The 27,011-nt window shown below is 41.4% G+C and overlaps 1 protein-coding gene across 14 annotated transcripts in view; it reads left to right on the top strand.

Moving 5' to 3' along the window:
- SYNE1 (spectrin repeat containing nuclear envelope protein 1) overlaps nucleotides 1-27,011 on the top strand; it is a 296,053-nt gene that overhangs the window by 227,493 nt on the left and 41,549 nt on the right. For 13 of the 14 annotated variants that reach the window (XM_079971464.1, XM_079971452.1, XM_079971451.1 and 10 more), the window contains 10 exons: nucleotides 1,876-2,030; nucleotides 3,061-3,208; nucleotides 5,085-5,179; nucleotides 7,593-7,827; nucleotides 9,103-9,297; nucleotides 9,767-9,892; nucleotides 10,386-10,541; nucleotides 12,769-12,927; nucleotides 13,244-13,410; nucleotides 24,792-24,954. In XM_079971464.1, the coding sequence (XP_079827590.1) occupies nucleotides 1,876-2,030; nucleotides 3,061-3,208; nucleotides 5,085-5,179; nucleotides 7,593-7,827; nucleotides 9,103-9,297; nucleotides 9,767-9,892; nucleotides 10,386-10,541; nucleotides 12,769-12,927; nucleotides 13,244-13,410; nucleotides 24,792-24,954 (1,599 nt within the window). Of the gene's footprint in view, nucleotides 1-1,875; nucleotides 2,031-3,060; nucleotides 3,209-5,084; nucleotides 5,180-7,592; nucleotides 7,828-9,102; nucleotides 9,298-9,766; nucleotides 9,893-10,385; nucleotides 10,542-12,768; nucleotides 12,928-13,243; nucleotides 13,411-19,660; nucleotides 19,856-24,791; nucleotides 24,955-27,011 lie in introns of those variants that run through there. The other variant, XM_079971454.1, reaches the window with a different exon arrangement.

Below are 27,011 nucleotides of genomic sequence, written 5' to 3' on the forward strand. Positions count from 1 at the left end.
GCAGAACATAAGGATTTAAACTGAATATGTTTTATTGTTGTAATGGATGTGTCTTACCCCCGAGGATGTGGACAGGCTGCTTGGACGCGTGAAACCAACCACCTGTCTCCTGGATCCTTGCCCATCCTGGCTAATAAAAGCAAGCCGGGAAGGGCTGGGCGATGGGCTCTGCGGGGTGGTGAATGCTTCCCTCTGTGAGGGAACATTCCCAGATCCGCTGAAAGAGGCGGTCATTAAACCGCTTCTTAAAAAACATCTTTAGACCCGGCCAGTATGGCCAACTATCGCCCAGTCTCAAATCTTCCTTTCTTGGGCAAGGTGATTGAGCGCATGGTTGCTGAACAACTCCAGGCACGCCTGGAGGATGCGGACCATTTGGATCCCTTCCAATCGGGATTCAGGCCTCATCATGGGACTGAAACTGCCTTGGTCGCGCTGGTTGATGATCTCCGGCGAGCTAGGGACAAAGGTGAGAGTTGTTTCCTAGTTCTGCTGGATCTCTCAGCGGCCTTTGATACAATCGACCATAACATCCTTCTGGACCGTCTAGAGGGGCTGGGAGCTGGGGGCACTGTCATACAGTGGTTTCGCTCCTTCCTCCTGGGCCGTGTTCAGAAAGTGGTGGTGGGGGATGAGTGTTCAGACCCCTGGGCCCTCACTTGTGGGGTGCCTCAGGGTTCCGTCCTCTCCCCCATGCTTTTTAACATCTATATGAAGCCGCTGGGAGAGATCATCAGGGGGTTTGGACTGGGTGTCCATCAATATGCAGATGATACCCAGCTCTACCTCTCTTTCAAATCAGAACCAGTGAAGGCGGTGAAGGTCCTGTGTGAGTGCCTGGAGGCGGTTGGAGGATGGATGGCGGCTAATGGATTGAGGTTGAATCCTGACAAGACAGAAGTACTGTTTTTGGGGAACAGGGGACAGGCTGGTGTGGAGGACTCCCTGGTCCTGAATAGGGTAACTGTGCCCCTGAAGGACCAGGTGCGCAGCCTGGGAGTCATTTTGGACTCACAGCTGTCCATGGAGGCACAGGTCAATTCTGTATCCAGGGCAGCTGTCTACCAACTCCACCTGGTACGCAGGCTGAGACCCTACCTGCCCGCGGACTGTCTCGCCAGAGTGGTGCATGCTCTAGTTATCTCCCGCTTGGACTACTGCAATGCACTCTACATGGGGCTACCTTTGAAGGTGACTCAGAAACTACAACTAATCCAGAATGCGGCAGCTAGACTGGTGACTGGGGGCGGCCGCCGAGACCACATAACACCGGTCTTGAAAGACCTACATTGGCTCCCAGTACGTTTCCGAGCACAATTCAAAGTGCTGGTGTTGACCTTTAAAGCCCTAAACGGCCTCGGCCCAGTATACCTGAAGGAGCGTCTCCACCCCCATCGTTCTGCCCGGACGCTGAGGTCCAGCGCCGAGGGCCTTCTGGTGGTTCCTTCATTGTGAGAAGCAAAGCTACAGGAAACCAGGCAGAGGGCCTTCTCGGTCGTGGCGCCTGCCCTGTGGAACGCCCTCCCATCAGATGTCAAAGCGATAAATAACTACCTGACATTCAGAAGACATCTTAAGGCAGCCCTGTTCAGGGAAGTTTTTAATCTGTGATATTTTAGTGTATTTTTGGTTTTTATGGAAGCCGCCCAGAGTGGCTGGGGAAACCCAGCCAGATGGGCGGGGTACAAATAATAAATTATTATTATTATTATTATTATTATTATTATTATTATTATAAAATTGTGCTAAAATATGAAAGGCATCTTACATGAATATCCATAAAAGCACTGATATGTATGTTCATTCTGGTTCTCTGATGATCAGCATCCTAGCACATATGCTCTGATTACTTCTTTGTTCCCTGTCACTATACAGCGCCAGATGTTAAAATTCAGCAGTATGGCACCAGATATGGATCGTCTGAATGAGCTGGGATATAGACTACCCCTGAATGATAAAGAAATCAAAAGGATGCAAAATCTAAATAGGCATTGGTCCATCATTTCGTCACAAACCACAGAAAGATTCAGGTGGGACAACTTATAAAGGACCAAAGTTTTAACCTGGACTGAATGGAGGTTTAATGTAGCACGGTTAAATAAATTTGATGCTTCCAGGCTTGGTTTTTAAACTTATTCTATAGTTTCATAAGAATGGGAGAAATTAAAAGTTTGATTGATTCACTTGTGTTCCTGAAAGCAGAATAATCTCCATTAGTCTTCCCTAACCTGGTACGTTACGGATATTTTTGGACCACAACTGTGCTGGCTGGGGCTTTTTATAATCCATAGTATCTGGAGGGTACCAAGTTGGGAAAGCTAGTTCTGCTTGTTTCTATAAAAATATGTTGTCATGCTTCAGTTTGGCTGCCAACAGGTGCTGCTGCAAACTACAGCATGACAACACATTTCAGCACAAATGAAAGGTTGTGGATGGGCAGTTCAAGCAAACTTTGGAGGGGGTAGCCGCAGCAGGCTGCAGCAGCCCTCCTGCCCCTGCCCCAGCTCAACTAGTTCCTCTGCCTGCCAACTTTGGGGCCCTGCTTGAAGTGAGCAGGGGCACAACCCCATGTGTGTGTGCACACAGCGTTAGTACCTGTGAGAAGCTTGAGAAGACTCATTCCTGAAATTGCCCTCCTGTACTCACTTACCTGACAGTAATCTCCTGTACTTACTAGTGAATTTTCTGAAATAGCAACAATGAGCTAATCACTTCATTTATTGAAACGGAGGTTGCTTTGCTAAATCAGTTCTTCCAAAATGAAGGTAGCTGTGGGTTTTTGTTTATGAACTAAAGGCACATTTTAAGTGGGGAAAACATATTCTTCTAACATTCAAACTAATGAAGTAGGCAAGCAGAAATGTGTGTGTTTATTTACTGTGGTAGTTGTTTTAAATTAATTTTTATGTATGTACTTTTTCTTTTTAAAAAATACCCAGGATGAATAAATAAATAATCTCATTTAGGCCAAAGTGAAGTGAAATGGCTCCCTTAAGAACTGCTGTAAATTTGTTTTAGCAAGCTCTGAGGTGTTACTGAATCACTCTTTTATCCTTGCAGTAAGCTGCAATCCTTCATGCTGCAGCAACAGACCTTCCTAGAAAAATGTGAGACTTGGATGGAATTCTTGGTTCAGACGGAACTGAAATTGGCTGCTGAGATTTCAGGAAACTACCAACTTCTTTTGGAACAGCAGAGGGCGCACGAGGCAAGTTGTAATGAAAGAACGAGCAAACTGACAATCCAATCTGTGGCTAGATTGATCAGTGGCTTGTAGATTGCAACCACTGCAACCATAAGCGTTTGTTGTTCAAGTGTTAGGTTTTGTCATCTTCCGTACACCTTCTTCACTTGTTCCGATTAACTGTGTTATATGTGAGCTGGAAGTGCATTGGTATCAGCCATAGCAACTGCTGTGTGTGAACCACCCTAAGATCTACAGATATGAAGGGTGGTATATATAAATTTAATCAATAATAATGATGATGAAGAAGAAGAATTTCTGCACAATGTACTGTGCAAGATGATTGTAGAGAGTGCTTAGTCTGAGTTCTACAACTAGAAGAGGGTACTTGAGTCAGGTGTTAATTTATTTGAAGTCTTACTTTGTCAAATGATTTCCATAGTTTGATTTGCTCAGTCCATTCCCCATCCATTAGCAAACAGGCAGGTGTTATCTATCATCTATCTATTTATCTATCATCTAGCTATATTTCATAAAATTTATATACTATTTGGTTGTAAAATCAAACTCAAAGCTGAGTACAAAAAGATAAAACAATAAAATCAAGAAAAATTCACAACCATACTTTAAAACACACAAAAGTTAAAATGTTTAACCATCTGACTAGGCTTGTCTAAACATTAATGTTTTTAGCAGGTGCCAAAAAGAGTACAGTGAAGGCGCCGGCTTGATCTCAGCAGACAGGGAGTTCCAAAGTGCAGGAGCTGCCACACTAAATGATTGAGGACTTAGAAAGGCAAATGGGTATTATATGGTACCTGTAGTTAGCCAATTCTACCCATTGTAGCAGTCAAGTGGGCACATGTGGGGCAAGGCGATCTCTTAGATAAACTGGTCCCAAGTTGTTAAGGGTAAATATATTATGGGGTACATTACTTCCTTCAAATTCTTATATCATCTACAGGAGATCTGGTTTTGAGTATATATATAAAAACTTCAGTTAAATAGATGGCTCTGTCTGAGTGTTATTTTTTCCACAGGGTGACATTGGGAGTTGGGTTGTTGTCTCCTGTTGTCCTCACTGTTGAAAGGTCATAGACTGAACTGGCAGAACTGTGGTTATTCATATGCAGGATCCTGGGATATTTATTTTTAAAGTGGGTGGGAGGGAAATAATGCCTCAGTAGGTCAGTAACTGAAGCCCTTGGTCATTTTTTTTTAATCTATCAGGCTAAACATGCTAATATATCATTGCATATTCCTTCACCTGTAATGTGATTCTTCTGTCTCCATTTTTAAAGTCTTCCATTGTGGAAAGCTAACAGTGGAGCTTATTGCCACCAGAGGTCTCTAGGGAACATAACGATGAATGCTCAGCCACGCTATCTTAAAAGTTGAAAAAACAATATGTTTGTTTGTGCTTAGAATACAGTACGCTTCCAGGGTTTTTCCCTTTAAAATGAAGTTTCTTCTCCCTGTTGTGTAACAAAAAATTAAACAAGCAAAAGGGAAATCTCTAGCAAACACTACTTGAAATGTGTTTCTTATACATCATAGAAAGCAACATACTATCATTAATATAAAAACATGATTAAAAATTTGGTGCTCTCAATTTTCATGGCATAGACCAAATAACCTGAAAACCACACACAAAAAAAACCAACCCCAGACACTTTGATCCTGATTACTTAACGAGTCACCCAGGCTTTGGGAAACTGTACTTAGGTCAATTGGTACCAATAACCAGTTATTTTTAATAGACCAGCAGTCTATTAAAAAAGCTGAATTCTAAGAATACTGACTAAGTGGAAAAATTGTTTTGGAGCCAAATGCTTCAGTGTCCTTAAGCTTATTTGATTTTTCCCCTTTTTCTTATTTTTTTAAACTTCTAACACGCTAGCTATTCCAAGCAGAGATGTTTAGTCGGCAGCAGATTTTACATTCCATCATCATGGATGGTCAGCACCTTCTTGAGCAAGGACAGGTGGATGACAGGTAAGAATGTGCAGAACTTGACTCTTTATAATTCTGCAGAATTTTTCTCTGTTCTCTGTTCTATTCAAAGTGTCAACCACATAAAGTGCAAAATTTGTTGGATTTTCTGAACACATGCCTCTGTGTTTTTTCCTCTGAAAAAGCAGTTGCTCAGTTAGCAGTAGGTCAGCACAGGACTGCTGGCATTTTGCACACACAAATGTGTACACACTAATTCCAGCTACACCACAATTTCCATTCTGTTTTGCTGCACAGAAGCTTCCACAGCCAGCTGGTGGGTGGGCTGAAGGGTTTTGTTGTTGATTTGTTTCCACTGCTTTCTTGTATAATCATTTGGACATCCAGCTGCCAATTGTGTTCTTCTTCAAATGAAAGTTAAATTGGATAGTTCATTCAGAAGAATAGCCTGGGAAATTGTCGACACCAGCAAATACAATATTCAGATTATTGCAGTATACCTAATGAGAGCATTTCATTTTTCCTTCCAATCATTATTTGTGCTAACACAAATTGCCAGGGAAAATAGGCTCCCCCCTGCCTTGTCCTAGAAGAACTTTCTTATAACCTTTACCACTAGAATACTAGAAGAGCCTTCTGGATTAGACCAAAATCCAGCCTCCATGGCCTGCAGAATGCCCCCAAGCAGAGTCTGAGCACATTAACACTCTTTGCACTTGGGATTCCCAGCAGCTAGTCTGTAGAGACATACTACTTCCAACTGGAGGTAGTACATCCCCAAGATAACTAGTAGCCATTGACAGACTTATCCTTCATGACATGGTCTAATCCTCTTTTAACACTGTCCAGTTTTGTGGCCATCACTATCTTCTCTGGTAGCAAATTCCAAAAGTTTAATTATTCATGAAGAAGTACTTCCTTTTGTCTGTCCTGACTTCCAGCATTGAGCTATATTGGGTGATCCCAGGTTCTAGTGGTGTGAAAGAGGGAGAAAAGCTTTTGGGGGGGTCCATTTTCTCCACACCATACATAATTTAATTATTTTATATTCCTCCTTACTCAACTGAAAAGCTCCTATTGGTGTAACCTTTCCTCATAAGGAAGTTGCTTTCTTAAGGATGTCAGCTGGGCCCTGTGTGTTACCATTGTTGATCTAGTAGTCTGTCAGTAACACCTAGGACCTTTTCTCTTGATACCACTGTTGGCCACAGTTCCTTGTATTCCTCTCCTGGAAAAAGTTAGTTCAGGCACAGTGATCTGAAATGGTATATTTTATTGTTGTAAGCTTCCATGGAACCTTATGGTAAAGGGTGAATAAGAAATAAAACAAAATAAATCTTCCACAGTGAAGACAGTTACAAATAATTTTCTTCCTCCTTTTGCATCCTTTCGGACTCCCTTTTCAAAAGTCCAGTTGACTCTCTAATGAAGATGAAGTTGGAAGATGTGGGAGATGTAAATGCTGGGTTTAAGCTTCTTGGGCACTAGGGAAAAATATTAGGCAACAAAAGTTCTTCTTGAATGCTGCTTTTCTTTCTGAAGTAGTGCTATGCCATTATTTTTCTTCAGTTCATTATTGTGCTTTTTAAAAACTGAACTTTGTAAGAGATCACAGTCTGACCAACTTTTGTTTATCCCTCTTTTTCCTCCATCTTACTGATATGTACAAGCAGTTGTGTGCATTGCCAAGCAGCACAAAAAGGAATAAATTTCATCAAAACACTCTTTTTCAGCTCGTGCTTTATCAATGTACTTAGGTGATTGTTCGTGTCAGTTACTCAGATGGAAAAATCAGAAGTGACCAGGAGGAACTGCTAGCTGTGGCAAACTTTGCATTTGTTGATTTCAAAAATTACTTTTGACATTCTTAACCTTCATTCAGAAGGAAGGTGGAGCAGAGTGAATCTAAACAACAATCACAGGGGTGCTTTCATCCCTAGAGTGTTGAGAAAAATGCACTTCAGGAAAAATGTTCTCATAGAAATACTCTGGTCTAGACAAAACATACAAGTGTTTATATGCTGATAAATGCTTAAGCCAAGATAACTAAATTGCCATGTCTAGCAATAAAATAGAATATATGTATACAGGACATATCAGAAGCCTGGTGGAATTTTGCGGTCTTTTTAATCTTACCCTTGAACTTTGTTTTTGTTTGCTCCTCATCTGCCCTCACTGATTCTTTCAAAGAAATTTGCAGATACTTTGTGGTATCACAATGAAACCTTAGAGACAAAGGTACTGACTATTCCAGCTGCCTTAGCTTTAGCTCCTCTGATCACACCAGAAGTAAGGTAATAAGACCTTAGAATTAGAGCTCAGACATCAACCAGTTTTTTGTTAAATTAAAGCCTATCATGTTCACAGACCCTACAGTTTTTGGAAGCTCTCTTGGTGCTGTTTGGCTGAATGACAGATATCAAAATCCTTCATTTTGTGTCCTTTCTTCTTATAGGGATGAGTTTAATCTGAAACTGGCCCTCCTCAGTAATCAGTGGCAAGGGGTGATTCGCAGAGCCCAGCAGAGGCGGGGCATAATTGACAGTCAGATTCGCCAATGGCAACGCTACAGAGAGATGGCAGAGAAATTGCGCAAGTGGCTGGTGGAAGTGTCTGGTCAGACAGCAACTGGACTGGGCAATGTTCCTATACCACTGCAGCAGGCTAGAGCATTGCTGGATGAAATGCAGGTAAACCTTGTCGCTGTTTAGTCGTTTAGTCGTGTCCGACTCTTCATGACCCCATGGACCAGAGCACGCCATGCACTTCTGTCTTCATGGTAAACCTTGGCAGGCCCTTAAAGTTATAAAACTGGAATTAAGCGCAATTTTTGCTGTAAGTAAAAAGTGAATACATTCATCAGTTGTAGCCGCAATTGGTATAAAATACATACAAAGGATGTCATCAAAAATATCAGCCTAGCATCTGGCTGATTCCCCATTAGCCATACCTAATTGCTACTTATTCCCCAGATTTGCTGTGAATGGCTTGTTCCAGGTGCACTTCTTTGGTGTACCTCTTTAGGGAGTCCTTGAACCTTAATGCTTACCAGCCGAGTTCAAATCTTATATACAGATTCATAGTGTAGATAGGTATGAAGTATTGGGAGTTTGTAGTAACTGGGATAAAAGAAGACAATGAAAGGAGTCACTCCTGCAGTTGTGCTGATAAACAGTAAAAGAAAAGGATAATAGCTCTAAAGTTCTGAAACTGAATATGGGGAAAGGGAAGGGAGGCATCAGATTCTATTTCCGAAGGGTAGCTGATGCTACAGCATTCCTGTATTTCAGGCATCCCCAACCAGAGGTTTTGGACTACAATTCCCATCATCCCTGACCACTGGTCTTGTTAGCTAGGGATCATGGGAGTTGTAGGCCAAAACATCTGGAGGGCCGCAGGTTGGGGATGCCTGCTGTATTTTGTAAGTGCTGTATGAGAGAAACTGGGAGACCGATGTAAATTGCTGAGCATTCTAAGGAAGAGTGAAATGTATTTTTTTTTTTAAAAAAAGGCTTTGCACATATTTTGGTAACACATTTTTTAACTATCATTTTCAATATATGGGGTGGCCTCCCAGTAGTAGGAGGCATGTGTGTAGAGCGATAAAAGATAGGGGGGAAGGGAGTTATTTTGGGAAAGATACAGAGAAAAATGAAAAGGATTCATAAAAAAAAGAGAAGGGAGAGCAGAAAAGAGAGGAAAGAGAAAATAGGTTATTTTCCCCCTTTCTTCCATGCCCTGAGGAACAGCAAATGAAATTGTTGGTAGGTGCCTCTTTATTGTAGATACTACTAGTTCTTTCTTTGACATAAGACAGGTAACTATTGCAAAAAAAAAATCTTCTTTAGATAAAAAGAATAAGAGTACTTATAATAGTTTAGGATTTAGAATAGTTCTGATCCATCAAATAAAGTATTGTGGGGGAAAACAGAATGATGCTAGAAGAATGTCATTGGTCTTCACAGCTTAAAGAAAAGGTTCTCCTTCGCCAGCAAGGAAGCTACATCTTAACAGTGGAAGGAGGGAAGCAGCTATTACTCTGTGCTGATGGTGAGACAGAAACATCCCTACAGTCTGAACTTTCAGAAATCCAGGAGTGCTGGAAATTGGCTAGCCTCAAACTTGAGGAACAGAAGAAACAGCTTACATTCTTGTTAAAAGTAAGTTTACTTAATGAATTCACCACTTCAAATAATGCTGTTTTATTATGCCTCTGTGAGAAAGACAAAGTCACTGACCCCAGCTCTGTCCATGTCTCTGTTCATAACTGCCTTCTCATATCAGGGGTGGGGGACCTGTGGCTTTCCAGGTGTTGCTGGACTACAACTCCAATCATCCCTGCTCATGTTGGCTGAGGTGGGTGAGAGTTGGAGTCTAGCAACAACTAGAGGGACCCATGTCCCCCCAGCCCTGCTTTATATAATGAGAACAAGATCTCATCTCTACTTTACATGATTATGTGCAAACTAGTTAAAACACTTGGAGTAACTTTGAGGGAAGCATTGACCAATTGCATCACTTTTCTTTTCTTTTCTTTTCTTTTCTTTTTGCATATTCTCTGTATTCTTTCCTTGCCCGGATTCTGAAAATTACAATCATATTGTCTTTCCCCACACCCTCTCCTTTCAGGACTGGGAGAAATGTGAAAAAGGCATAGCAGATTCTTTGGAAAAGTTAAAATCCTTCAAGAAGAAGCTCTCCCAGCCACTGCCAGACCATCATGATGAACTCCACACAGAACAGATTCGTTGTAAGGTAAAAACACTCCTGCATAAGGGACTCTGGCCCCAAAGGAGATGCTATATAACTGCAATGGCATAAAAGTGGCTGCGGCAGCCATTGTTCAGAAAATGAGTCAGGCTAGCTTATACTACTGGGCCACAGAGTCAAATCAAATGTGTGTGTGGGGGGGGGGGGCTTGATCAGATGTCCCAACATCTCAAGTTTTGCTTAAAATCAGGCCTATAGAAGGGCTCCAGGTTTGATCAGATCAGCTGTGCTGGGGAAAGGATGTTTCAAAGCCGGAATGTTTGAATTGAGCCAAAAAAACCAGAACCCAGATACTTGTTTTTTGTTGCTATTATTTATGATAGGAAGCTTTTGATAACTATTTTTATTTAATTATAATGATTTAATGTTAGAAAAGGGTTTCTCTTCTATAGTACTGCACAGAATCACCAAAAGCAAATAATAAATGTGTATTTCTCAAATATTCCAATGCCTCATAGAATTTCTTCTTCCAATCCAGGAGCTAGAGAGTGCTGCTGAGGGGTGGACAGATGATCTTGCTCACCTAGCTCTGTTGAAGGAGACTCTGTCCTCTTTTATCAGTGCAGACGATATATCAGTTCTCAATGAGCGCATTGAACTACTGCACAGACAATGGGAAGAGCTGTGTCACCAGGTAAAGTAGTATAACTCATGGGGGGGAATGGGGGGGGGGCATTCACCATTAGGTTGCACCAAACCTTTAGGTCAGAGCAGAGAACCAGTGTGGTGTAACATCTGGAGTGTTGAGTTTAGATTTGGGAAATTTGGGTTAGAATTTCCTGCTCAACAATGAAGCTCTCTTGAGCAGCCTTGATATAGCTCCAGGAGCTGCTTGAAGAAAAGTTGGTATGTATATGTGTAATAAAGAGACATAGTCCCATTGGCTGAAAATCTTATGGGGTTGTCTTAGACACAAATGGAGCTCTGTTGGGACTCTTTGTATGGACTTCTGTGAATAGACAGTAGACTTTACTTGAGATTGAATCCCAGCTACATGTGCCTGCTCCCCACCAGTTCCCTTTCTTTGTGTTTGTGTATCTGTAGTTCTGTTTTGTATAATAGTCTATTGAAATTGTTCTAAAATAAATGTATAAATTGGGGATGGGGAATACAAATGGGGCTTCCATATGATACTGCTTTTGTTATAGAAAGGTCTGAATGTATGAACAGCATGCAGAACAATTGTAGGATTAGTTTCAATTTTGAGTAGAAAACAGCATCATTTAAAAATAATAATAACAAACCCTCTTAAACCAGTAAGCAACTTCCAGTACAATATGAGAACCAGTAAGAAGTTACAGACAGTTGCATCAGCCCAGGAAGCCCCTAACTTTATTCATTCAATTAGAAAAAGTAAGGACTGACATGCTACAAACTTAGACTTACCAGCCTTTTGCCATCTGATGGTTATACTGTGTGCTAGAGGAGAATTTACAAGCAAGGTTGCTAGAACCACACTTTTGCTAATGCTAGTGTGTGGAGAACCGCAAAAGGAAATGGGGTATCATTTCATCTCAGCTTAAAATACACAAAAACGAGGGCCTGCTGCAGTCATTTTATGAAGTGTTCACTTCCTCAGTGGAGAAGCTTATGTAAACTCAGAAGGAGCTGCACTTATAGAAAAGATGAAACAGCTGCAGTAAGTAGGATGCCGTTAGATTGTAGTCATACAATTGTCTTGAAAAATAGCAGGGCATCTTCCTAATCTTCCTTTAGTCTACATTTTAAAATCAAAACAGAGTACTTATGATTTCATACGCAGGGGTCATCTTGTTAAACCAGACACCTATTATTTTCCTGCTGTACTATCTCCCCAAGACTTACTGCTTATTTCTTTTTTGATGTCATCATTCATGTCTTTAGGTATGTTGGCTAGAAAAGGACAAGCAAATCCATGGGACATGTGGCTTGTGGGCATATTACTTGTATATAATCTGGTGCCAATAGTGGCCATATTTATGGATTGAGTTGCCAATTTACTTGCATGGCTTTTATTTTTAAAATGCCTGTTGGGCAAATACAGTTTAAATTATTAGTGTGAGCAGTAAAAGTATTTCAGTCTAGATCTGCAGTGACTTAAAGTTTGCCTCAGGTCTCATTTCATGATGAAGTCTTCCTCACATGCCAAATGTTAAGATAATTTTTGTCCTCCCCCCAAATCTAAAGTATGAATTCAAATAGCAACTCTCTGTTTCATGTTAACTCAAGGCAAACCTAGACTGGCCTATATTTATTTATTTATTTTTATGTATATATATATATATGTGTGTGTGTGTGTGTGTGTGAAGGAAAAATATAAACCAGTTAATTAAAACAATCTCCAAGCAGTGTACATAAAACAATATAAAATCAGCAAATGTACAATAAAACCCATGTATACATAACTAAATTATGTATCTGGGTTGGATTGCTGAAATCATTTTATTTTATTTTAGCAGGCACCTAAAACAGTATAGCAAGGGTGCCTGCCTAATGTCAATAAACAGGGAGTACCAAGGCCTTGCTGCTGCCACACAGAAATATTGACTTGTAGGAAGGTTCTAGGACACCCTTTCAGCTTATATGGGGATGTCCTTACCTCAGCACACCTAGGACAGTAGAACAGAGCCTGTGCATAATACTGAAGACTACAGTTCATCTTTGTGTGACCTCCAGTATTTGAAGATGCCTTCCCGACTTAAATGGGATTTGATCCAGAAGTATCCTGAGATTAACCATGATCATTAAGCTGTTAAAGGAGTCGTGAAAGGTTTTGTCTGCACTTCTCTCTTCAGTGCAGAAACACCTGTACAGCAGCTCAAGGACTCTGTTTGTGTTACAGTGTGATTTATTTATTTATTTCCTTTTTACACATTTTAAAGGTTTCCTTGAGACGGCAGCAAGTGAGTGAGAGACTGAATGAGTGGGCAGTCTTCAGTGAGAAGAACAAGGAGCTCTGTGAATGGTTGACACAAATGGAGAGTAAAGTTTCCCAAAATGGAGATATCCTCATTGAAGAAATGATAGAAAAACTCAAAAAGGTACAGTGCTTCTGAATTTCTTTTGTACGCCTTTCTTCAAACATTCTCAGTTTAGACAGTTACATTAAACTAGGTAAAAACTTGGAAATAATCTAGTGTAATAATTTGTGTTTGTATTTCATTCTTATTATGTCATTATGTCATTGCTGCTAGGTAAGCAATAGGAAGGAACGTTGTTTTTAGCTACTGTATGATTTAAATGTTCTGCAAGGCTTTGTTGAAACAAGCATTACAAAGTACTTGTTTTATTATAGTCTTCAGCTGGAGGGTATTGTGAATAAGCTTTATGATCTCTCTCAATCCCTCTGTCATCCAGGATTATCAAGATGAAATTGCGGTCGCTCAAGAGAATAAAGTCCAGCTCCAGCAAATGGGAGAGCGACTTGCTAAAGCAAGCCATGAAAGCAAAGCTTTGGAGATTGAGTACAAACTTGGCAAGGTCAATGACAGATGGCAGCATCTTCTGGATCTCATTGCAGCCAGGTAAAATAGATGGTGCTTGTGTTGATTATCATCACAGCAAGCTAAACACGAAGTTGAAGCTTTACCTTAACCAACCATCTTCCTTCTTACTTACTGTCCTTCTTTCTTGGCATTTATTCTTCATGATCCATAGTACCTGACATATAATGTCTGTGTTTGTTTTGAAATTTGATACTGGCGCTCAACCTATAACTGCATATATTGTAAGGGTATCTAGGCTGCTTTCAGGCTGTGGCTTTTTTGCAGGTATGATTCAACTGTATACCTGCAAATTTAGGTTACATAATTGAAGTGCTTCTGGGGCTCTTATGTAACAACCCCTCCCCCCCCATTTTTTTTTTTTTTGTGGGTAAAAAAAAATGAACACAAGACAAGACAGTGCAGAATCAATCTGCAATGGGCGTTTATTTTCAAAATGAAACCAGTTTCTCAAGAAGTGCTTTTAGAGACAAAACAATGCATCTATTTTTTATTTGATTATTGCATTTCTATACCACCTTTATATTCCAAGGATCTCAAGGTAGTGTACACGGTTCTTCTCTTCCCCATTTCATCCTCACAACAATCTTGTGAGGTAGGATAGGCTAAGAGATGGTGACAGTGACAGGCCCAAGGTCACCCAGGGAATTTCATGGCAGAGTGGGGATTGAAACCCTGCTCTCCCAGGTCTTATTCCAACACTGTAACCATTACGCGGGTGGCGCTGTGGGTAAAACCTCAGCGCCTAGGGCTTGCCGATCGCATGGTCGGCGGTTCGAATCCCTGCAGCAGGGTGAGCTCCCGTCTTTCGGTCCCAGCTCCTGCCCACCTAGCAGTTCGAAAGCACCCATAAAGTGCAAGTAGATAAATAGGTACCGCTTTCTAGTGGGAAGGTAAACGGCGTTTCCGTGTGCTGCTCTGGTGCCGGCTCACCAGAGCAGCTTCGTCACACTGGCCACATGACCCGGAAGTGTCTCCGGACAGTGCTGGCCCCCGGCCTCTTAAGTGAGATGGGCGCACAACCCTAGAGTCGGACACGACTGGCCTTCGGGCAGGGGTACCTTTACCTTTAACCATTACTCCACACTAGATTTAGGTTGTGTGTATGACTGCATAGGAAAAAAAACAAGTACTGAGTCTTCATTGATTCTAGAATGAAAAGTGTGTATGCAGCTAGAGTCAGCAGTCTGGCTGTCATTGCTCTAATTCCTTGCCCTATGCTGTGCGAAACTCTGTAAGGTGTAGCCAGCCTTCCTCAAACTGGTGCCCTCCACATGTTTTGGACTCCTATGCCCATCAGCCCCAGTCAGCATGGCCAACAGGCAGGATCATAGAATCATAGAATTGTTGAGTTGGCAGGGACCCTGAGGATCATCTAGTCCAACCCCCTGCAATGCAGGAATATGCAGCTGTCCCATAAGGGGATCAAACCTGCAACCTTGGCATTGTCAGCACCACACTCTAACCAGCTGAGCTATCCAACAGACAGTAATGATGGGAGTTTGTCCAAAACTTTTAGAGGGCAACTGGTTGGTAAAGTCTACTCTAGCCATTGTGACTATTTTTGCACAATTTACTCTCCTGTAAAGGTTTGGATTTTTCAAAGCAGATGCCAACACAGAAACATTAGTCTCATTATAACAGGAAGTGGTATTTCTTACAACACCTGTTTGGCTCCTCAGGATGTGGTTTTATAGAAAACAGTAGACCTAGAGTTGTACATGCATTCTGAAACCATTTTTGTTTATTTTGTACAAATGGTCTGCAGAACAGTATCTCCAAATTTATCAATCCTATAAAGAGCAGTAGTTGGCCACTCAATAAGTCCAAAAGCCATTTTTACACACACACACACACACACACACACACACACACACTATCCTGCTTAGAATGCTTTCTAATGCATTCCTAATTTAACTAAATGAGTTGCTTCAGTGAAGCTGTTTGGGTTCTGCTGCTTCCTCTCAAACCTCCCAAATGTTTTGCTCAATTTCAACTGTGTCATCACAGTTCAGCAGTTCGTAGAACACTGATCTGCTTTCATGAAGTCCTCAATGGTGGCTGCACCATTTTGTCAGGCCATTGCACCTTTACTGTCCATTTCCCCAGGTCAAGGAGGCTGGAATTTAGATGAAAGCTGTTGCCTCATCAGTGAAGCAGCTCAGACTGGGAGCTTATGCAGGCACTGGAGGCTCCCCTGCTTCCTGGCTCTCAGTCAGGCCCTGATCAAAGCAGGTGTTTCCATGTGCTTCTCCCTCCTCCTGAGTAGCTCTGAAGTGCCTGCCAGCTGGTTGGAGCGCAAGGGTATCTGGATGCATTGGATTTTTGGCATCACTACTGCTTGTTGCCCCTAATACAGGCTTTATGTCTCCTCATGAGAATGAATGATAGCCATTAATGCCTAGAAGAAAAAGCAAAGACACAGAGGCTCCTCTGGAGTGGAGCTAATCCTATTTAGGTGTATAAAGCATATCTTGTCTTTCTCAGATATGCCCCACATTAAAACCAGGTTATTTTGTCTCATGGAACTTTTTAGGAAACTCTCTAAGCCAGCCTAAATCTCTGTGCCACTGGGCAGTTTGCCCTAAACAACCATCTATGGACCCAGAGGTGTTTTGTTTTTTTTTTGTACCATGTATATATATTTTAAATTCCATTTCAAAGGAGTCTAAGTTCAACAATGTAGTGGGTTTCTACATCTGGGGTGGGGAGGGAGGAGATGGTTAGAGGCACTGCAACGTATGTCTCTCCAAATATACACAGCAATTGGTCTTTTTCACTTCTAACGTGCTAGAGGGCAAATTGGTGGGGGTGGTGGGGAATTGCAGCTGGGGAGGGAAGACTTAAGCCCCACCTAGCACTGGCTATTACCCATCCTCCCCACCACTCTGAGGTGCCTCATATTTTCTTTTTAGAATCCTTGGCATAATTGCTAATCACATAATAATTGCAACATGTAGTAAGACCCTAAGCTTTAGAGTCCTGTTGCCAGATCTTGTGGCAGTAATTAGATGCTTTCCTTTGTTTACTTTGAAGCTGCTGCCAGTTTCTTTGTGTGGTCTCCACTCCTAGCACTATGAGAGAGGGATTGTATCTCTTTGAACACGTTCTCAATATCCCATGCAACTTTGCAAACCTTTATCATGCAACCGTTCAATAATATTTTCTCTACACTCATCCTTGCCATCTAACCTGTCCTTATAAGGAACCTGTTGCAGTGCAACAAGTGAGTTATTTTGATTCCCTTCCCCCTCACCTTTTTGAGCAGGGGCAAGGAACCTCAGACTCGGGGGCTGAACAAGGCCACCCAGACCTCTTTATCTGGCCTTTGAGACTCTTCCCAGGCCCTTCACCAGCCTTCCTCAAATTCTTTTGCCTGGTCTGGAATGTGTCCTTGGACTGTGATAAGGCCTCCCGCTTGCCTGGGTAGAGAAGTGTGTTTCTGTGTTCTGCTTTCTCATGGCTTGGATGTAGTCTACTGCACAAGGTGAAAGTCACATCTGTTGCTCCACTCACTTTTGCCTCCAGACGTTCCCACCGCTGGCATGAGGGTGTTGTGGTCCTTGGGCTCAGAAAGCTTTCCCATGCCTGTGTTACGATATCTGTTTTTGATTCCCATCAGGTTATTTCACCTGTCTCCTCTTTCCTTGAATACCTGTATGTATATAGCAGTACACCTGCCTATGGAGATTAGTATCATACTGCCCCTTTACAGATATTCCCAGGTGGATAACAACATTTCTCCTTTGATTTTAAATGCGACTTGTTCATCTTAACCCTTTGTTACGGTTGCCACCGCGTATCTCAGAATCCTTCATCTTCTTTCTCAGTTTAACTTCCAATAATAGCTTTGGTTAAGTTTAGGACAAAGTGTAGCTCAAAGACCCAGATGAAAAGTGAAAACAATTTATTTAAGTTTGCTCTTAATATAAGCAGATGGTGATGTTTGTATGTACTTGTGTAACTAGGTGGTTAATTTCACTTTGTTACAGCTACTTCAAATAGGAATGTGTGACCCAAAAGGATGCTATCGCTTTAAGTGGGGCTGCATGCACAGCAAGGGATGCCTGTCATTTGAAAAAGATTGCCATGTGAGCTACACTTCCACCTTTAATCTGTAACACTCCTTCCCCCAGTTAACACTCTAGTAGGCATGAAGGACTTTTAGATTCAAAACCTTTAGACATTCTTATAATAAAAAGTCTACTACAGAAACAATATGGCTTCTCCGCAAGCAACCAGAAGTGTCTACAACATTTCAATCAACAATGTTGAAATCAAATATTTATTTAATTTGCATCCTGCCTTCCCTCTCAAAGAGGCCAAGGTGGCAAGCATTGAATGTTTATTCTGTACCAGCAATGACCGTTTTGCACAGGGGTTGTGTTCCTGACCCCTGTGCATGTTTACAGAGCATGTGTGAGCCTGCTCTATCCCTTTGCAGTCCCTACCAGATTGCAGCAATGCGTGCATGCACAGTCTCGTGTACTTTGGACGCATTCAAAATGGTCATTGCCTGTACTAACATCAGATGTTTTCAATAGTGCCCCTCTGCTGAATAAAGGCCTAGGTCCATTGCAGCCCCCATGAGCCTCTGATATGTTCCAGAGCAGGCTTCCTCAACCTCAGCCCTCCAAATGTTTTGAGACTACAATTCCCAGAATCCCTGACCGCTGGTCCTGCTACCTAGGGATCATGGGAGTTGTAGGCCAAAAACATCTGGAGGGCCAAGGTTGAGGAAGTCTGTTTCAGAGGGTTAGCAACCCCTTTGGAACAGGGTGGGAGATGGCACAGGGAGCTTCAGGGTCAGCAAAAAGTGCCTCCCTCCCCAGACCCAAGATTGAATCCATTGCTGGATCAAAGAGACTTCCATTTGTGGAGGATAAAACCCAATACAATATTGGCTACTGAAACTGGATCAGCTCACTGACTCTGAATATTGGGATTCTAGGTGATGAAAGGTGGTGTATAAAAATAAACAATACCTCATAGTAAATTTTATTTTCAATCCCTTTCGTTGCAATTGCTAACATTGAATTTTTCCTTATTAATAATATGGTCTGCACACACACAAATTCTGGCTGTGAATGTACAACTCTCCATCCCAAAAGAGGTGGAAGGTTTCCCCCCCAAAAGGCACTTGAGAGGCACCCACTCAATTCCTATCTCCCATTTTCCTCTCCTGCCCTGAATGCAGAAGTGCTCACCTTTGGCTAAGCAAAGTGAAAAGCAAAGAAGGCAGTGGATGGAACATAGGAACCTGCCTTATATAGAGTCAGATCACTATTACAGCCCAATATTGTCTTCAATGCTCCATTCAGGTGCTCCTGTTGGTGAATCTGCATAGCCTCAACCTCAACACTGCCCCCGTCAGGTAAACAGCAGCAACATCGCTTCAGCTCCACCATACCAGGTGATCTGCTCTTCCACACAGCACCCCTATAAATCATTCACTTTTTGTTTTAAAACTTCTTTCGTTGATATCACAGGAATCAATCAATAAGAACCAGCTATTTTAACATTTCAAACTTATTTCCCAATTCAAAGGAATATAGTATTTCTAAAACCACCTTGTAATCCATTTGGTTGATTGGGTAGATAAAAATACATTCAGTAAAAATAAATAAATTGACTATGATTCCCCCCCCCCCATAAAATAGAGTGACCATGTCTATCATTTTTAAACATATATTAAATTCCCTTGCTGTCAGTATAAGTGTTACACGTGTGCTTGTGTGCCTCTCATTAATACCAATGGGACTTGCTTCACTGTGGCTGGTTTGTGCCCAAGTTTATTGATATTCATTCGGAGGGGTAGTGCATAAAATCATTAAACAAGGAACGTGCTCAGTGCCGATTTCTTTTGTATCTTTACTCAAGCTGTAGTAATCTTAAACTTATTGTGAACTTAAACTTTTTCTCTTTTCCTTACTCTCTTCGTTTTTTTAAACCCTTGCCTCTTATAGTCCAGTAGGAATTCTGTCTCTTATAAAAAGAAATCACCCCAATATTACCCATCAAAACAAGGAAAGAAACACACAAACCTCTGCTTTGTTTACAGTAACCGGGCACATTTTCTCCTGGACAGTTGAGTCTACAACTGTTCAGAGTCTGCAGTGGAGTCTCCCCCCCCCCCTTTCCCTCCCCCATTCGTGGCCTACATTCCAGGAGATCACCCTGGCACATGTTGATGAATGTAAGTTTTATTTAGAAACATGACCACTTGTCACTGCTTGGGCTCATATTATCAGGCAGTGAGTTACTAACATTTGCTGGGAGTGTGAGCGTTTTGTGTGTGCACATGGTGCTCTGTGTGGCACACTCTTGAGAAGATTTTGGACTGAATGTTCTTAATTTTTGTGCTGGAAAGCTTAATGCTGGTGTTGGTGGATTTATGGGCCGTGAAGATGGCAGATGACCGCAGTGTGGATTCAGACCTCCCTGATTGCAATTGCGATGTGACAAGGCATGTGAACATTTTGATTCATTATTATTTTTTTCTTTTATGTGTTTCTTTTCCTATTTTAGACCTTTTCCATGTTGAGTAGGTGACTAAATGGGAGCTAAGCGCTGATAAACAGATCCTTACATTTTATAAAGCACAAATGTTTGCAGTTCTGGAATGAGCAAAATGAACTGGAAACAACCACCCTGCTCATCCGAGTGACTTGCTCAGTGAAACTGTACACCTAGTTTTACTGCCAGTTAAATGCAGGATCACAAACTACACATGAGCCATAGCAGAAAATGCATTTGACTTCACAGTCTTCCATGTGCTGTAAAAGAGGCACAGAAAAGGGGTGGCGTGGAGACTGGTTTTACAGAAGTATTTCAAGCAGGATATATGCTCTGATCCTTGCTATCAGCATTCTGAATTTATCTTAAACCACCAAAGACACACTAAATATTACCAGCAAGCTATATATAGCATTTTATATGTTACTTATTTCCTAAGAGAATGTTATTATAAGTGAACCTATATCAGAGCTGCAATATAGCCTTCTCAGTCACTAGGAAACATATTTATTTTCTTCTTCTTCAGTGCTTTAAGTTCTAGATATATAGATATATTATCTGAATCCAACTTGCTTTTTTTTCTAAAGATCTTAAGATCTGTATAGTTATACCTTGTAGAATTGAAATAAAGCTGGGGGGGGGGGAATCTGAAAGAACCTTACACTTCTTTTTTAAAAAATTTAAAAAACCATTACAAGTTATTATTAGAAGCCAGCTGTCTGGCCTAATCATGATTCTATGACTTCATGATACAATATAGTGCACTTGAATAATAGTAAATGCATGTTCAGTATAAAAATACTTTAAGACATATATTCGTCTAAAAAGAAATATCATAGTGTTTAATGGTACCAAAAAAATTCCCCACACATGCATTCTTAAAATGATATAAAAATGCCAGATTACTTAGGATTTAAACTAGTTAGTGTAATGCAAATATAAAGTTACTTTTAAAGTTACAGATATTTGTTAATGAAGAATAATGACCCTGGACAATTAGATTAGAAAGTGAGCAAGGTCAAATGGTTAAGATGTGGGCTGTAAGGAATGTACAGCAAGTCACAGGGGACTTACTGTACTTGTGTATCAGGCTTGCTAAATGTATATAACCTTGTTTAAACCTATCATGTGATGATTTCAAGCTGCTATTTTGAACATGAGCTGTCTGAAGCAAGAGAAAGGACTTAGACCAAGCTTCTTAAAGCACCATGCCTAGGGATTTTCAGAATCGCTGCAGGTTTTCCTAGAACACTGACTCCCAAGGATACTGCTGCATATTTACCTCAAAGGAGATAAAGGCTTCTCTGTCTGCAGCTGTGCTCTGTCTCTCACATACACACAACAAGAACTACGTTCGTTTCATTGTCTTTCATGACATTTTCCTGCACATCTATTTGAGTTAGTATGTGTCCATGTTCCCACACAACTGTGTTTCCTAGATAACATGCATGCAAACAAATCCTATAAGCCCTGATTCAAGCCAGAGAGCAAAACGGCTGGAGTAAGCCCATGGACACATGTTTATTTTCCATGTGGTTTGAAGCACAAATTACGTTGCTAGGCTTAGTCAGGGGATTTGCCATTTGATGAATGAAAAGCTATCGATAGCTCTGTCATGATTTCTACTTAATCTTCTCCAAACCCAAAGCGTGTGGATATATCCCTCAGACTTTGATTCTAAGTTTACCTAAGTTTAAAGCAGGTTTACAATGTGAGGTTTTGGTTCAGTTGCTGGTGTTTAAAACTAAAAAGTGTTTATTTAATTCACACTTTCCTTCAGGCAGACATGGAAAGCTGCCTGGTATGTTGCCAGAAAAACCTGCAAAAATGTCTAGAAGAGCACCCAGGTGTTTGCTTTCCCTGCCCCCCCCCCCAATATAGACATAAGGAAAATGCCGCAATTAGTCTCAATGCCTTCATTTATTATCTTATTTTTACTTTTAATCTTTTTCGGTATTGCCGTTTCATATATTAACCAACCAGCAAGCGGGAAATTGTGCCTTTTTTTCAGTCCCTCTATAGATCTAAGTGAGCCTTTTTTTCTTCTGGCATCACTTTATTTTTATTTCAAGGTACAGTGCTTTTAGCTCCACCTGCAATTGTGCGAATTTGCACTGTGAATGCTTCACAATTACAGGGTGGGAATGCATGATTGCGACTTTTCTACCGCTTTGCTTTTTAATTGAGACCATCTGTGAGCGTAGTATGTAAGCCACACCCTTTCCATGCGACTGCGCAGCAGCAGCCCTAGGGTGTTCAGGCATGATGGGAAAACAATGCTTGGAGATCAGATTGGGACCTGTCAAGCTAAAGATTCTAAAAGCTGTACATGCACAGAGTGGACCTATGTACATTTTGGTTTAGGCTGCTCTCTCCTGACAGACGGGCACCTATTCCAGCACTTTGTGTCTGAAAAGGCAACTATTGCATATACAGTGGTGCCTCGCAAGACAAAATTAATCCGTTCCGTGAGGCTCTTCGTATAGCGGTTTTTTCGTCTTGCGAAGCAAGCCCATTGACAGCTTAGCGGATTAGCGCTATTAGTGGTTTAGCGGCTTTTAGCGGATCAGCTGATAAGCGGCTTAGGGCTTAGGAAAAGGGGGGGGGGAAGGAAAAATCCCCGCAGGAACTCGCAAGACATTTTCGTCTTGCGAAGCAAGCCCATAGGGAAATTCGTTTTGCGAAGCGCCTCCAAAACGGAAAACCCTTTCGTCTAGCGGGTTTTCCGTCTTGCGAGGCGTTCGTCTTGCGGGGCACCACTGTACTTTTTGGAATATGTTATATTTAGAGGGCAATATCCAAGGCTCACATTGGGGCAGGGGTGCGAGAGCCTTCAGTGAAATCCTATCTTCTGGGTACTCTCCCCACCACAACCATTTTAAACCAAATTATGCCTGCTATAGCCATCTAAATACAGGAGCCAATTCCTAGGGGCTGAGGTCCCTTTGCCCCCCCCCAATAAAATATAGGAGGGGGTTGCCCCCAAAGTTAATGAGCATTCCCATTCAAATAGTGTGCATGCACCACACCTTGTGATCAATTATTGGGGGGGGGGGGCTACCTCTTTCTTCTAAAACAGCTGCTAAGGAAGGTAGCACCCTTCTGCGCCCTGTAATTGAACACTGTAAAAACACTCTGGCATATCTTTTATTAGGAATCTGTTAATTAAAGGGAAATTATTTCCCATGGGGTGGGGGATCCTTGTAAATCATCCATAAGTTTGTTCATTATTTTTCTTGTTTTGAAAAGAATTGCTTCATCTGCCTTCACTAATTTTCCTTGCTAGTCTTTTTCAAGGCTAATAGGGGTGAAATTGTATGTAACATATTTTGCTTTAGAAATATTTGATAGATTTGCTGCCATAAAGAAAATGAAAGTTGTAAAATCAAAGTAAATACTTTGGGCGCATTTTGTGTGTCATTGTGACAAATAGTACTTGGTTTTCTAAATGTATATGTTCTGCTTCTAGGTAGTATTTCTTTCAAAATCATTTAGCCTTCAGTTGACTATCACATTTATGTTGTGAGAATAGCAGTTTGTTTATAGAACACTCAGCCACTACCGGGATTTTGGAGGAAAATTTATAAAGCACTTCTTTTATTTGTGTGTGTGTTTTAGAGTGTATATTATAAGAAATATATTGTTTTAAATTTAAATTTGAATGAGAAAAAAATACAATTTAATATAACATGCTGTAGCCCTTGGAAAACAAAGTGAATTTGTATTTAGTTTCTTATGAAAGTTACTTTCCAAAAGCAGCCAAACAGAATTGTTAATTTTCTTGTTACACACCAATGTACTTCTAACAAGGTTTCAGTAAAGGCCCCTGCAGATTAGTAAATCTGTTTCTACTGAAGTTGACAAATGGCTGTTTGAATATGTGAACCAGCCACTTCTTTTCTCCACATGATCCTTTCCATCATGTGGAAGGTCCTGTGGAGAAGTATAAGTGCTGAAAGCCCACACCTGTTTTCTATGCAATCCGGTATGTGGGAGTAAAGAAGTACTTAATTGTACAGGGAAGAAAAAATAAGCAAAATAAATTGGCCCAAAGATTTTTAGGGCCAAGTTTTTTTCTGTTTTATATTCAGCTTTTGTTTGAGCTGTGCCAATGGTTCGTTGTGGATATAGCTTAACCACAAAAGACAATACACTGTTCTGCATCAATTATGTTGTTAGAGATCAAAATGTTGGCAAAAAGTTCAATCTTGGGTTGGGGAAAAATGCGATAGCTCCACATGAAAAGTTATGCACTGATTAAAGAGGTCTGGATTCACCATAACAACTACACAGTTGTTGCACTAAGAAAAAATAACCTGAAAAATTCTGAATAATAGCTCATTTCTTTGCTAATCAAGATAAAAGTTATGGTGGCTATTATCAATGGCAAACACTACTTGGACCAAAATGGGTACCAAGAAGTCTTTTCTTTCTCTTAACAGCACTGCATCTTGAAAGAACTACTTCTACTGTAAAAAGAGTAGTGCTACAGTAAAAAATAATGCTACAATTCACTCTTACATCTGAAAGCATTTTGTTGTTGTGTTTAGTACTTCCAGTGTGTTCTGAGAACTGAGCTGTAGAGTCTAAGACTTCAGAAATAGGGTTTGTAGAGATACGTTTCAGATTTTTCTATGTACTGGTATATTAATCTCACAAAAATGTTTTCCTACTTGGCAATGCCTTCTGTATCAAGATGTGGTCATGAAATAAGATACATTTTGTTAAAAGTATAGGCCCTTATTTATAATATTTGTACCTAAGAGCGTGGTGCTCAGATGTAAAAGCCCAACTACTTCTGTACAGAAAATTACAAGAATAAATATGCTGTTTAACAATGCAGACTATTAAGTAACATACTCATGATCTTGCCTGTGATCCTGCAGGATGAAGAAGCTGAAGGAGACCCTGGTGGCAGTCCAGCAGTTGGATAAGAACATGAGCATCTTGAGATCTTGGCTTGCCCACATTGAGTCAGAATTGTCCAAGCCCATTGTCTATGAAACCTGTGATTCCGAGGAGATTCAAAGGAAACTAAATGAGCAGCAGGTAAAACAAAAATCTGAGGTAGAAGAACAAAAAAAATCATGAAACACCCACACTCCCCATTGCACAAAGGTGAGAGTGATCCAAGTGTGGTACAGGCTTGGGCCTGCTGTATCCAGCTCAATATTGCAAGAGGGCAGTGAGAGGAAGATGCCCTTAAATTTCATGGCAGGTGATGCTTATAGCATTACTCTGATAGAGTCTTCTGCTGTCAACATGGAACTGCTCACTGACCCTATCAAATGAGGTAAGGCACTGTGATGTTATGTCCAGAATGTCAGCTTCTGTTGTAATTAGCTTTTCATTGTGTGGGAGTTTTGGAGTGGATTGCAAGGCACTGTTTACTGCCATAGACTTGGAGGAAGCCTTCTGTGTTTGTACACTGCAAGCATTATAAATGCCTGAGACTCTCCATATTTGGGGATACCAAAATATATGTTCATCATTGGCTGTTTTTAAACCTGTGCTTTAATTCCTTTGCATGCAGAGTTGCATGAGCTATACAGAAATAATGTTTAACTTTCAAGCTTGTGCATAACCTGCAGAGCCATGAACACAGAACAAGAAGAATGAAGAGGAAAAAAACCTGAGCCATTGTCAAGATGTTGAGCATTCATTTTGTGGTTATATGAATCTGTAGTCCTAAAAATGCCCTTTAGAGATCTCAACTCGCCATTTTCTTTCCATACATTTACTTAATCACAAGGTTTTCTTCTTGTTTTTAAAATAATTTTCGGCATACCCCATTCTAAGTGCTTGCTGCTGGTTGTTATAATATTTCACATAAGAAACATTTCCGGTCTCCATATACCACCCAAAGAGAAATTTTATTACAATATGGCTCCCAATATTTATAAGAAAGTAGTTCTATAGTATCAGGCAGCCACAAAGAATGGTTGTATTTTGCAGTGTATATATGACACATTTGCTGTTTAGTTGTATCCAACTCTTCGTGACCCCATGGACCAGAGCACGCCAGGCACTCCTGTCTTCCACTGCCTCCCATAGTTTGGTTAAACTCATGCTGGTAGCTTCGAGAACACTGTCCAACCATCTCGTCCTCTGTTGTCCCCTTCTCCTTGTGCCCTCAATCTTTCCCAACATCAGGGTCTTTTCCAGGGAGTCTTCTCTTCTCATGAGGTGGCCAAAGTATTGGAGCCTCAGCTTCAGGATCTGTCCTTCCAGTAAGCACTCAGGGCTGATTTCCTTAAGAATGGATAGGTTTGATCTTCTTGATGTGTTAATGCATTCAGGGGATCTGCAGTTGTTACTCTTGATACTTAAAAGGAAACCCCCACCCCCAATCATGGAAGAAGAATCATACCTTTTATCCTGTTTTTCCCCACATCACACTGCTAACATACATAGACAACTAATGTTAGCAGTCCTTTCTGCAAGTAAGCAAGATGCAGTCACCATAGGCACCGAGTGTGGTTCAGGGCACCCACAGTTTTTTTATGTGGGGCAGCACAAGTTGGGGGGGGGGGTGCGCCCGATATAAGCATGCCCAGTGGTGGAGCATATGCTCCTGCTTAGCACACCCCCTAGGGAGCCCACTGCACCCAGACCGGCCGGGTGCACTGCCCAGCTGAGGAGAGGACAGGCAATGCTGCTGTGACATTCCTTCCTCTCTCTGCCTCCCAAGGCAGACCTGACCCAGGAGCAGAGCAGAACAGAGGCTGGGAATGAGGGAGCTGGCATGACCAGCCCAGTGCAGGAGAGGGGCAGCAACATTGCCGCCTCTCTTCAGACTTGACCGCAGAGTGGAGCTCTAGCTATGCGCCAGAGCCGGGCTCCACTGAGGGAGTCTGGGGGGGTACCTATTTGCACCCCCTCTCAAAAATGTGCCCTGCCCACAGTGGGTGTGCTGAAATCAGACGTGTGCACCACAGGCATGCTGACGTCAGACGCACACACGCAAGCGGCCCCGGGCAACCACTATCTTGCGGCCAAGCCAGCAGACCTGGCAGTAACACTGTACTCTTGTAAAGATTCATCAGGATAGCAAGAGAATGGGTTAGTCTCTTAGAGGCACAGCTCTTTAATCACTTAAAAAACCT

Source organism: Podarcis cretensis (assembly GCF_951804945.1).
Source record: "Podarcis cretensis genome assembly, chromosome: 3".
NCBI classification, from domain to species: Eukaryota; Metazoa; Chordata; class Lepidosauria; order Squamata; family Lacertidae; genus Podarcis; species Podarcis cretensis.